This window comes from Tursiops truncatus, chromosome 6, assembly GCF_011762595.2.
Source record: "Tursiops truncatus isolate mTurTru1 chromosome 6, mTurTru1.mat.Y, whole genome shotgun sequence".
In the NCBI taxonomy this organism is placed as follows: domain Eukaryota; kingdom Metazoa; phylum Chordata; class Mammalia; order Artiodactyla; family Delphinidae; genus Tursiops; species Tursiops truncatus.
The window spans coordinates 18,771,376-18,784,740 of record NC_047039.1 but is presented as its reverse complement, the minus strand read 5'-3'; the positions used below and the strand labels follow the sequence as shown (position 1 = coordinate 18,784,740).

At 37.2% G+C, this 13,365-nt stretch overlaps 1 protein-coding gene across 1 annotated transcript in view; it reads right to left on the bottom strand.

Moving 5' to 3' along the window:
* Nucleotides 1–364: 364 nt before the first annotated feature.
* The window catches only part of LOC109550170 (uncharacterized), a 32,399-nt gene continuing 19,398 nt past the window's right edge, over nucleotides 365–13,365 (bottom strand). The window contains 3 exon segments of the mRNA XM_033857738.2: nucleotides 365–1,761; nucleotides 1,763–2,819; nucleotides 7,614–7,706. Of these exon segments, the coding sequence (XP_033713629.2) occupies nucleotides 1,656–1,761; nucleotides 1,763–2,819; nucleotides 7,614–7,706 (1,256 nt within the window). The 3' untranslated portion in view covers nucleotides 365–1,655.

Genomic DNA, 13,365 nt, shown 5'->3' with positions numbered 1-13,365 from the left:
TAAGAATCTGCCTGCCAGTGCAGAGGACATGGGTTTGAGCCCTGGTCCAGGAAGATCCCACATGCCGCAGAGTGACTAAGCCCATGCGCCACAACTACTAAGCCTGCTTCACAACAAGAGAAGCCACAGCAATGAGAAGCCCGAGCACCGCAATGCTGAGTAGCCCCCGCTTGCTGCAACAAGAGAAAGTCCACGTGCAGCAATAAAGACCCAACGCAACCAAAAATAAATAATTTTTTTAAAAAAGAACTGAAAACAATTATAGTTTGAGATTTCAACAAACTTCCATTTGTACTTAATGGATTCATCAGTCGAAACAAGGACACAGTTGAACTGAGCAGCACCATCAGTCAATGGGATCTAATCAACGTTTATAGAATACTTTATTCTACAACAGCAGAATACACATTTTTAAGCTCAGGATGGCACTTTGATTGAGATAGACAACATTGTGGGTCACAATGCACAATTCAAAAGACAATGAAGCTAGAATTAATTAAAAAAACAGCCAGAAATATCAAAACATTTGCAGACTGAACAACACACTTCTAAATAACATTTACATCAAAAGAGTCCCAGATAATTTTAAAATATTTTGAACTAAAAGAGAATGGAAATACAACTTCTTTTTCTGTTTACAGGGTAAATAGTGAGTACCACTGTTCACAGCAACTCAATTGAATCAGATTTGTTCCCCCAACGACTGTGCATATGACTTTTGCATAATGAATGTAATGTTCACACTAAATGCACTGGTGACCCTGAGACAATAAAAGTCTTGCAGAAAACATTGTTTGGCTTCTTTCCTGAAGAGGCAATTCACTAACAATTGTATATCTTTTATACACTGGCCAGAAGACAGTAAGAGAAAATAGGAACATGAGGTATTTTAACTATCCAAATGTATCCTCTAACATGTTTACATAATGATAGTTTTTACATAAAAAGTGCATAATTCCCACTACCCTCATGTTGGATTCCAATACAATTAAATTGAAGGTTGTCTTTGGGGAGAAAAGTTTTCCTCATCCATTACCTTCACAGGATGTTTTTCCTGTGTAAATTTCGAACACCCACTGAGTAGTCTGGTGGAAAGACTGTTCATAAGTGATTAATTTCAAGGATTTACCTCTTGTGTGAGTCCTCTAATGTCCAATGAGGGCTGAAATCTGGTTGAAACACTATCCATACACAATGCACATGAGGGATTTCTCTGGGAGTTTTGTTGATTGATGGTTGATTTCTCGAAGAGAAAATTTCCAGGTTTATTATACTCATTGATCTTCCCCTGAGTTCTCTGATGCTGCACTTCCAGTCAAAGTTTCCCCATATCCATTACATTCATAGAGTTTCTCAGTCTGATGTGTCCTAAGACCTGACTTCTGGCTAAAAGCTTTCCCATATTCATCATGAATGGGATTTCCCTGTGTGACTTCTCTGATGTGTTCTTAGGCCTGGGTTGCTGCTTTAAGTTTTCTAAAGTTTACTACGTTGATAAGGTTTCTCCCACGTGGGGACTGTCTGATGTACTCTGAGGTTCAGTTTATAGGGGAAAACTTTCTCACGTTCATTACTAATAGGATTTCTCCCCAGTGTGAGTTCTCTGAAATCTTTAGGACTGGCATCTAGTTAAAGCTTTCTCACATTCAACCCATTCATTGGGTTTCTCCTCCGTGAATTCGCTGATGCAGAGGTAGATGAGAATTTTCACAGAAGGGTTTTCCACACTTACTACACTGTTAAGGTTTCTGTTCTGTGTGAATTTTGATGCCGAGTGAGGTGAGACTTCCTAGAGAGACATTTTCCACATTTATTACACTCATAGGGTTTCTCCCCTGTGTGATTTCTCTGATGTCTTTTTAGGGTTGACTTATGGCTAAAAGCTTTCCCACACTCACTACATTCATAAGGTTTCTCCCCTGTATGAGTTCTCTGATGTTCTCTGAGGTTTGACATGTGGGTAAAAGTTTTCTCACATTCATTACATGCATAAGGTCTCTCCCCACTATGAGTTCTCTGATGTCCAGTGAGGTATGACTTCCTATAGAAAAGTATTCCACACTCATTACATTCATAGGGTTTCTCCCCCGTGTGAATTCTCTGATGCACAACGAGGTATGACTTCCTACAGATAGATTTTCCACACTCACTACATTCATAGCGTTTTGCCCCTGTGTGACTACTCTGATGCTCAGTGAGGTGAAACTTTGTATAGAAGACTTTTCCACATTTATTACACTCATAGGGTTTCTCACCTGTGTGACTTCTCTGATGTCTTTTTATGGTTGACTTATGGCTAAAAGCTTTCCCGCACTCACTACATTCATACGGTTTCTCCCCTGTATGAGTTCTCTGATGATCTCTGAGGTGTGACGTGTGGGTAAAAGTTTTCTCACATTCATTACATGCATAAGGTCTCTCCCCAGTATGAGTTCTCTGATGTCCAATAAGGTAATACTTCCTAGAGAAGGATTTTCCACATTCTTTACATCCATAGGGTTTCACCCTTATTTGAGTTCTCTGATGTACACTAAAGGTAGACTGAGCGGGCGAGGTTTGCCAAAATATGGTATCATGATGGAAGCTCCCTTTTGTGTCACATTTCTGGGGAAAGGTAAGGGCTGCATCAGGGCTTAAGTTTCCTCCAATTTCAAAGGTCTTTATTTCTGAGTGAGTGCTTTGATGTTCTCTGCAGTGTAACTCCTGGCGGAAAGTTTTCTCAACTGTGTCTTTATTCTGAAGTTGAGCAAAAAAGTCTTCCTGCAAGTATTTTCCTTGATTTGCCAGACTTTTCTCTAAGAGGTTATCAAGTTTGCTGTCTTATAAAATAAAGAAAATTAAAATGTCTTATGAACATTAAACACATTTCTTATAGGATGCAGCCTTTATATATATGTGCTATATTGTATTTAATTATTTGCTTTCTAGGCACCAAGTCTCCCTGAAATAAACATTCCAAATGTTTATACTATTCCTATACTCCTTGAGAAAAAAGGACAACAAAATTATGATGATTATTACTATATAGTTGGCATTTTAAAAATAAGGAAATGAATGGTAAATAGATAATAGGACTCTCAAAAGTGGTTCACTCAGGAAATCTGAAAATGAGAGACTGGGATGACTGATTATGAGCAGTAGGTAGAATTGTAAGAAAAATCAGTTAACAAGGGTTTTCAAATGATAGATCAAAGAAGGGATTGGACTGAGGAAGAATAACAATGTCCAGGTCCTTATACTTCCAACTAGAGATTACAGTGGGAAGTCTACAAGCTTCCGGCTGGAGTCCCCCCTTTTCTATTCTAAACACATCAACACTAAAATAAATTTATAATTGCACTAATTTTCTCCTGATTATAGAAACAATTCTATAGCTCAAGCTGAAATCCTCCTGGAGTTATTCACAGAAATACAAATGTACAAGAAGTGTAAAAGTGATGAGAGGTAAAACCATAATTTGACCTAGAACGAATTCACTTCTACATGCTGGCTCTAATGCCTTAGTTTACTACACCAGGGTTGTTCAACAACAAACCTCTCTTGAACATCAAATCATAAGTTTCCACTTTCACTATGATTACTCACTCTCTTGAAACTAGTCTTAACCATGACTAATCTCTATATAAGCACTCCACCTACTTCTCAACATACTTAGTTTCTATTAGCTGAGATCCTTAAATAGCATGTTTCAACCTGTTTCCAAAAGCCTATTTAGAAATACCCTTTTTATTCATTTCACATAAAAGTTTCTTTCATATGTGTGACTCATCTTACCTAGGCTATTTTAACCTTTGATGTAAAATGTCAGCCCTATGCTAAAACCTAAGGTGGCACTGAACACACTACTCTAAATACAACAGAAAACAGGAGTTAAGTGGCATCATTCTGGAAAACAACTTTTTTTTTTAACAACTCCAGGCACATTAGATATTCTAGCTACCATTTCACAACTCCATATTTTCCAATCTAGTCTGGCCAGGCTATTTGTCTCCTATCAGTGGTTCCTTATCTACAATAATATTTTTCAGTTTCAACATTTATCTTCTACTCACAATCCTTTCTCTAAGTAACTCTATATCCCAATTTAAGGATTAAAGATTAATCTAGATATCTTTTGAGGCAATACTATTCTCTAAACTTGACCAAGAAAATACCTTCTTAGAGCTCCCCAACACTAACTTACACTCTCACAATAAGTACTGCCTATACCATTCATCTTAACAATGAATAGATGGAGAGCACATGTGCACATTGAGGCACACACATTTTTAAGCAAATTATTATCACTTAAATCAGGATTCATCTTAAAATTAATGGCATGCTGACAGTTTTTTAGCTACCCCTAAATTAATGGTTCCTCTTTCAACTGATACCTTCTTAGAGCCTATAAAATATATTTCATGCAGCTTTGTGCTCCTAAATCTGAAACAGAACTCTCATTCTCTGATTATTTTTGCACTCCTCTGTGATATGATATAAATTAGTAATCCTTAAAAATGCAGTATGGAACTTCGCTGGTGGTGAAGTGGTTAAGAATCTGCCTGCCAATGCAGGGGAAAAGGGTTTGAGCCCTGGTCCAGGAAGATCCCACATGCTGCAGAGCAACTAAGCCTGTGCGCCACAACTACTGAGCCTGCCCTCTAGAGCCCATGAGCCACAACTACTGAAGCCCATGTGCCTAGAGCCTGTGCTCCGCAACAAGAGAAGCCCATGCACCACAATGAAGTGTAGCCCCCGCCCACTGCAACTAGGGAAAGCCTGTGCACAGCAACAAAGACCCAACGCAGCCAAAAAAATATATATATATACACACATATATATATATATATATATATTTTTTTTTAAATGCAGTATGTTTCAGAGCTACCCAGACCACTCTCAGTTACACTGGCTTAGTCAAAGAAATTTGACTGCTGCACCAATAAGTATGAAATACCTCTCTCCAACCTTATGGTCAATCCAATGTAACTACACAATATTAATTATATATAATGTCCCAGAAGAGGCAGGAATAAAGTAGGGAATATTCTTTTCTGGTGCATTATAATACACCAAGTAATTTACCCACACACATTCATTTTAAGTACATCTTAATTTTTGTATGTGTGTATGTTTTAACATTCTGTTCCAAATAACAAGATACTATTCAGTTTTTTGTTTCTGACCATTATTTATATGGCATTTTCTACCAATAGACTTTTGCTGCTTGATTTCATATGCATAATTTTCATTTTAGCTTCACAGACCATGGTTGTCCTGCAGTGTGTAATATTCCATTGTATTATTATATCATGATTTAACTTTAAGTTCACATGTAAATTAGTATTGAGGTTCCTTCCAAAATTGGCCTTTTTACAAATGTTGTATGAAAAGTATCTTATTTTGTTTCCCAGTGAAAATGTACAGGAAACTCTAGAAGATAAACCTGGGAGTGAAACTACTGAGTCATGGGGAAAAGGTATGTTAAAATTTAAAGAAAATGCTAATCTGTTTTCCCAAATACCAATTAATACCGCTCCTGCCTTGCTGATGATTCCCTGCATATCATCATACTCTTGGAATCATAAAACTTCTCCATGTTTGAAAATTGAGTGAGAAGAACATCATACTACAGTGTGATCTGATCTGAATTTGTGCTTCCCAGAGTAAGCATTTTTTTTCCATCTATGCCATTCATCCCCTTCTTTGAGAAATGCCTCTTTATGGACTTTGACTCTTTTTTAAATGGGTTACTTACCTTTTTACTAACAATTTTAGTAGTTTAATATTTAACATACATTTGAGTCCCAAGTTTTTGTCTCAGGTACTGAATCAGAAAATAAAATATTTTAAATATTTGCTCTCAGAGAGCTTATATTCCAGTGGAAAGAGACAGAGGGAAAAATTCATACTTCACAATAGTATATTAGGTGTTGAGTGGTTGGGAGAAAAATGAAACAGAAAAAAGGAGGAAATAAGACTATTTGACACAGGAGTGACATTTAAAATACAATAGTCATGGAAGGCCATACTAAGGAGATATCTGTCTTAAGAGCTGAATTCCTTATTGTATTATAGAAATAAATTCTTTCTGAGGTACATTTATAACAAATATCATTTCCCACTGTTTGATTTGTCTCCTCATGGTTATAAAAATATGAAACTTAGCATAAATATACATACAACTATTCTGTCCATGATAAGAAATAGTACAGAGTGACCACCCATGGAATTATCATTCTCATAAAGAAACAGAATATGACTGGATCAGAAAAACATCAGGTCTTTCTTAAGCACAAGTTTCTGCATCATTACACGTCACATCACTCATAAAATTTATAGTAATTAATTACTCTCATTTCTGTGCTGTTTTACAACTCTCTTTTAGAGGCCTTAAGAATTTGGACGTTTAGAAAAAATATATTCAATATCGGAAAAGTAAGATGTAACAAAAGTAATGAGATGTAATCCTGATGTTTTTCACATCTTGAAAAGCTAGGAAGCCAAATACATAACTTACAGCTGACAAATCAAGTAACGGTCACAATGATATTGAAGAGGTAAAAACTAAGAGAGATTTATAAAAGAAACTAAGAGATTATATAATAAGAGATTATAATATGAGATTATAAAAGAAACTAAAGTTGGGTGTTAAAATATGGGAAGGAAGAGAAAGTAAGCATTTTAATTTCATAACTGTTTACACATCAGGTGATTACTAGACATTGTCTAAATAAATGGATCATTAAGCAATTGCATGAGATTATAAATTTTTATGGTCACACCTTAAGCCAAAGTACAACCTAACTACGTTATTAGGAGAAAAACACACTTATTCTAAAAAGAAAAGAAAGCAGGGCTATTACTGAAGAGCTTCTGTAACATTATACACAGAAACAGCATTTAGAAGTAACTGCCGATCAATATGAATGGGCTAATGTAAACTATTAAAAGAAAATGCTATTAGACTGTATTTGAGACATACCTAAAATTAATTTGGAAAATCAGAAATATAAAGTGGTAAATTAAGAAAACATATAAAAATAATTCAGGATTCACTAATCTCAGTCAAGGCTGAATTCAATTTTTCAAAGTTAAATTCAAGGTTTAATATCATGCCAAAAAAAATCTCATGAGTATTTTTTGAAATTTGATCAGCTCAGTATTAAAACATGTCATAAAGGTGCTGTAATCAATATGAAATGGTCTAGTGTAGAGATATTAAAGAGGCCACAGAAACAACAGAGAAACCAGGACCAAATACATGATTTACTGACTCTTGACTTCTAAAGTAACAATGCATAAAACTGAAGAAAATTCCCCATGTGAATGACTGCTAAATTGCATGTTTGAATGGAAATGTTTATATCATTTATATTTAGAACAATCATCTATGTATTTGGGTTTGTACTGTATCTTGAAGCTTACTATTTGTAAGATGAGAAAATCAATGTGCTAATATTCCATCCCTTTTCTTACACACTCATTTACATCATATTTGGTATACTCTTTACACATTTCAAGATATAAGTCCTCACAAAGAAAAGTGTTTAAACTATTTCACAGTGTCCACCTCTAACTGACCATTTTGGATCTAACTTCCCCTGGAGTTGTGTCTAAAGTACTCAACTCACCTGCATGGCTCTTGTTTAGAAATTCTTCCTCTAATAACAATGGATCATCTTGCTCCAACTTGATGATTACATCCGGTTTTGTAAAATAATACCCTGTAAATGGGAAATAATATGGCATTTAGATCAGCTGAACTGGCTTTAATGCACATGAATGTGAAGGAAGGAATAGTTATAGGAGTAGCAAAGTTATGGTGCTCGTTTGACCTTTCCTTTGGAGAGGAAACTACAATATAGTTTTTTTCTGAATCTAAAAAGGAATTGATCTCATTAAAGCCCTGAATCATAAGGATACATAACATTGAGTCTACATGTACAGAGGTTTAAATGAGGCTCTGCACAGGAACTTCCAATCATGACCATCATGGTGTAAGAGGAATAATGGTACAAGCCAATCAACTGGAAACCATACAAAATCAATAAAATAATGACCTTTAGGGATTACACATGAGACAATGGCACTGGAAAACAAGGACCTCTGAGAGAAGGGAAAGAAACAGAATTTCTAGGTTATGGTACAGAAAGAAGACACCAAATCACAGCCTGCTGAACTACAGAATGCAAAGTTCAGAGTTCAGGAAAGCCAAAACAATTAGAATTTCTGGAGTAAAATATTTCAGAGGAAAGAGGTATGCTGAGAGAGAGGCAGGAAGCTCTAACAGAAAGGTCACCTTGAGTAAAATTTGTACATTCATATAAGAAAGCTTCCAACAATGCAGGAAAAAGAACCCAAACACAATAGGTGGAAAAATTCCCAAGCATACACAGAGACAGGATGTTTGGAAAGAGTGGAAAGATCTTCTACTATGTGAGGTATTAGATGCTCTGTATCCAAGAGTATTATTGTCCTACTACTGTGACCAAGTTAGTCTTAAAGAATGCTCTAGACCTGAAATAACAAGCAAATACTGAGTTAATTTAAATGATTTACTTGAATTAAATTACATTAGGGGTTTCCCTGGTGGCGCAGTGGTTGAGAGTCCACCTGCCGACGCAGGGGACACGGGTTCGTGCCCCGGTCCGGGAAGATCCCACATGCCGCGGAACGGCTAGGCCTGTGAGCCATGGCCGCTGAGTCTGCGCCTCTGGAGCCTGTGCTCCGCAACGGGAGAGGCCACAACAGTGAGAGGCCCGCGTACCGCAAAAAAAAAAAAAATTACATTAGAAGCAAGCACTGAAAGGATTAAAATTATTCTCAACTAATTTACTACTCCCCCAAAAAATGCCCCAAAGAATTTAAACAAATATCACAAAATCTAGCAGTCAACAATGCAAAAGTCACAATATGTAGCACACTATCAAAAATGACTAAGTATGGGGCGGGGAGCAGGAGACAAGATGGCGGAGTAGAAGAACTTGAGCTCACCTCCTCTCATGAAAACATCAAAATCACAACTGCAATCAACCATTGACAAAAAAGACTTGAACCTACCAAACAAGATATTCTACACCCAAAGACAAAGAAGAAGCCAAAACGAGACGGTTGGAGGGGAGCTTCTGTGATATAATCAAATCCCATGCTCACTGGGTAGGTGGCCTACAAACTGGAAAATAATTATATCGCAGAGGTTTTCCCACAGGAGTGAGAATTCTGAGCCCCACGTCAGGCTCCCAAGTCTGTGGGTCTGGCATCAGGAGGAGGCGCTGCCAGAGCATTTGGCTTTGAACACTAGTGGGGCTTGAGTGCAGGAGCTCCAAAGGACTGGAGGAAACAGAGATTCCATTCTTGGAGGACACACACAAGGTTTCACGTGCACTAGGAACCAGGGCAAAGCAGTGACTCCATAGGAGCCTGTGCCAGACATAGCTGTGGGTCTTGGGGGGTTTCTTGGAGAAGCGGGGGTTGGCCGTGGCTGTCTGTGGGGGCAAGTACACTGCTGGCGGAGGCCTCAAGAAATAATCATCACCATCAGCTCTTCGGGAGATCGTCATCTTGGCACCGACAGCTGGCCCCAACCAACAGCCTACAGGCTCCAGTGCAGGGATGCCTCGGGCCAACCAACCAACAAGGTGGGAACACAGCCTCACCCACCAGCAGACAGGCTGCCTACAGTCTTCCTAACCCCACAGCTGCCTCTAAACAAACCCCCTGACAAGGCCCTGACCACCAGAGGGACAAGACCCAGCTCCACCCACCAGTGGGCAGGCACCAGTCTCTCCAACCAGGAAGCCTACACAAGTCTCTGGACCAACCTCACCGACCAGGGGGCAGATACCAGAAGCAAAAGGAACTACAGTCCTGCAAACTGAGGAATGGAGACCACAAACACAGAAAGTTAGATAAAATAAGACAGCAGAGAAGTATGGCCCAGACGAAGGAACAAGATAAAACCACAGAATAACAACTAAGTGAAATAGAGATAGCCAACGTAACTGAAAAAGAATACAGAGTAATGATAATAAAGATGATCCAAGATCTTGGGAAAAGAATGAGGCACAGATGAAGAAGATAGAAGAAATGTTTAATTATGCACTAGAAGCTTTGAGAAGGGAGTTGAACAATACAATAACTGAAATATAAATACATGAGAAGGAATCAATAGCAGGAAAAATGAGGCAGACTAACAAATAAGTGAGCTGGAAGACAGATTGTTGGAAATCACTGCTGCAGAACAGATAAAGAAAAAAGAATGCAAAGAAATGAGAACAGTCTAAGAGACCTCTGGGACAACATTATATGCACCAATATTCGCATTATAGGGGTTCCAGAAGAAGAGAGAGAGAAAGGGCCTGAGAAAATATTTGAAGAGATAATAACTGAAGATTTCCCTAACATGGGAAAGGAAACAGTCACCCAAGTCCAGGAACTGCAGAGGCCCAGTCAGGAAAAACCCAAGGAGGAACACACTGAGACACACATTAATCAAACTGACAAAAATTAAAGACAATGAGAAAGTATTAACAGCAACAAGGATAAGCAACAAATAACATACAACAAAATTCCCATAAAGTTATGAGCTGATTTTTCAGCAGAAACTCTGCAGGCCAGAAGGGAGTGGTATGATATACTGAAAGCGATGAAAGGGAAGAATCTACAACCAAGAATCCTCTACCCAGCAAGGCTCTCGTTCAGATTCAATGGAGAAATCAAAAGCTTTACAGACAAGCAAAACCTGAGAGAATTCAGCACCACCAAACTACCTTTACAACAAATGCTAAAGGAACTTCTCCAGATGGAAAGAAAAAGTCACAACTAGAAACAAGAAACAAGAAAATTATTAATGGAAAAGTTCACTGGTAAAGGCAAACAGAGTAAAGGTAGGAAATCACCCACACAGAAATGATATCAAAGCCAGCAACTGTGAGAAGAGGATGGTACAAATGTAGGATATTGGAAATGCATTTGAAATTAAAAGACCAGCAGCTTAAAACAATCTTGTTTATATACAGACTTCTATATCAAAACCTCATGGTAACCATAAACTGAAAATCTACAATAAAGACACACACACAAAAGAAGACAAAGCAAGGCAAACACAACTCTAAAGATAGTCATCAAATCACCAAAGAGAAAAGAGGAAGGGAAGAAAAAAGCCCCACAAACACAAATTCAAAACAATTAACAAAATGGCAATAAGAACATACATATAGATATGCTCCACCCAAAAGACTTATAGGCTGGCTGAATGGATACAAAAACAAGACCCATATATATGCTGTCTACAAAAAACCCACTTCAGACCTAGGGACACATACAGACTGAAAGTGAAGGAATGGAAAAACATATTCCAAGCAAATGGAAATCAAAAGAAAGCTGGAGTACCAATCTTCTTATCAGACAAAATAGTCTTTAAAATAAAGACTGTTACAAAAGACAAATAAGGACACTGCATAATGATCAAGGGATTAATCCAAGAAGAAGATATAAAAATTATAAATATATATGCCCTAACATAGGAGCAACTTGATATATAAGGCAAATACTAACAGCCATAAAAGGAGAAATCAACAGTAACACATAATAGTGGGAGATTTCAATGCCACTATTATTAAACCCCACCTTCAAAGGACAGATCAACCACACAGAAAATCACTAAGGAAACACAAGTCTTAAATGACTTAGTTGATATTTATAAGACATTTCCATCTCACAGCAGAATACACATTCTTCTCAAGGGCACACAGAACAATCTCCAGGATAGATCACATCTTGGGTCACAAATCAAGCCTCTGTAAATTTAAGAAGATTTACATCATAGCAAGCATCTCCTCCAACCACAGTGCTATGAGATTAGAAATCCACTACAAGGAAAAAAACTGTAAACACATGGAGGATAAACAATATATTACTAAACAACCAATGGATCACTGAAGAAATCAAAGAGGAAATAAAAAAATACTTCGACACAAATGAAAATGAAAACATGACGATCTGAAACGTGGGAGGCAGCAAAAGCAGTTCTAAGGGGGAAGTTCATAGCAATACAACCTTACCACAGGAAAGAAGAAAAATCTCAAATATTAACAACCTAATATTACACCAAAAGCAACTAGAGAAAGAAAAAACAAATTCCAAAGGTAGCATAAGGAAAGAAATAATAAAGATTAGAGCAGAAATAAATGAAAGAGAGATTGAGAAAACAATAGAATGAAACTAAAAGCTGGTTCTTTGAAAAGATAAAAAATTGGTAAACCTTTAGCCAGAACCATCAAGAAAAAAAGGGAGAGGGCTCAAATCAATAAAATTAGAAAAGAAAAAGGAGTTACAACTCACACCATAGAAACACAAAGGATCTATAAGAGACTACTACAAGCAACTATATGCCAATAAAATGGACAACCTAGAAGTAATGGACAAATTCTTAGAAAGGTACAATCTCCCAAGACTGAACCAGGAAGAAATAGAAAATATAAACAGACCAATCACAAGTACTGAAACTGAAACTGTGATTAAAAAATTTCCAAGAAACAAAAGTCCAGGACCAGATGGCTTCACAGGCGAATTCCATCAACATTTAGAGAAGAGATAACACCTATCCTTCCAGAACTCTTCCAAAAATTGCAGAGGAGGGAATACTCCCAAACTTGTTCTATGAGGCCACCATCACCCTGATACCAAAATGAGACAAAGACACCACAAAAAAAGAAAATTACAGGCCAATATCACTGATGAACATAGATGCAAAAATACTCAACAAAATACTAAAAAAATGAATTCAACAATACATTAAAAGGATCATACACAATGACCAAGTGGGATTTATCCCAGGGATGCAAGAATTCTTCAATATGCACAAATCAATCAGTATGACACACCACATTAACAAACGGAAGAATAAAAACTGTATCATCTTCTCAACAGAAGCAGAAAAAGCTTTCGACAAAATTCAGCACCCATTTATTATAAAAACTCTCCAAATGTGGGCATAGAGGAAACCTACCTCAACATAATAAAGGCCATATATGACAAGCCCACAGCTAACATCATTCTCAACCATGAAAAGTTGAAAGCATTTCCTCTAAGATCATGAACAAGACAAGGATCTCCAGTCTTGCCACTTTTATTCACTTTTACAGTTTTGGAAGTCCTAGCCATTGCAATCAGAGAAGAAAAAAAAACAAAAGGAATCCAAATTGGAAAAGAAGAAGTAAAACTGTCACTGTTCAAAAATGACACGATATTATACATAGAAAATCCTAAAGATGCTAAAAGAAAACTACCAGAGCTAATCAGTGAATTTGGAAAGGTTGCAGGATACAAAATTGATGCACAGAAATTTCTTGCATTCCTATACACTAACAATGAAAGATCAGA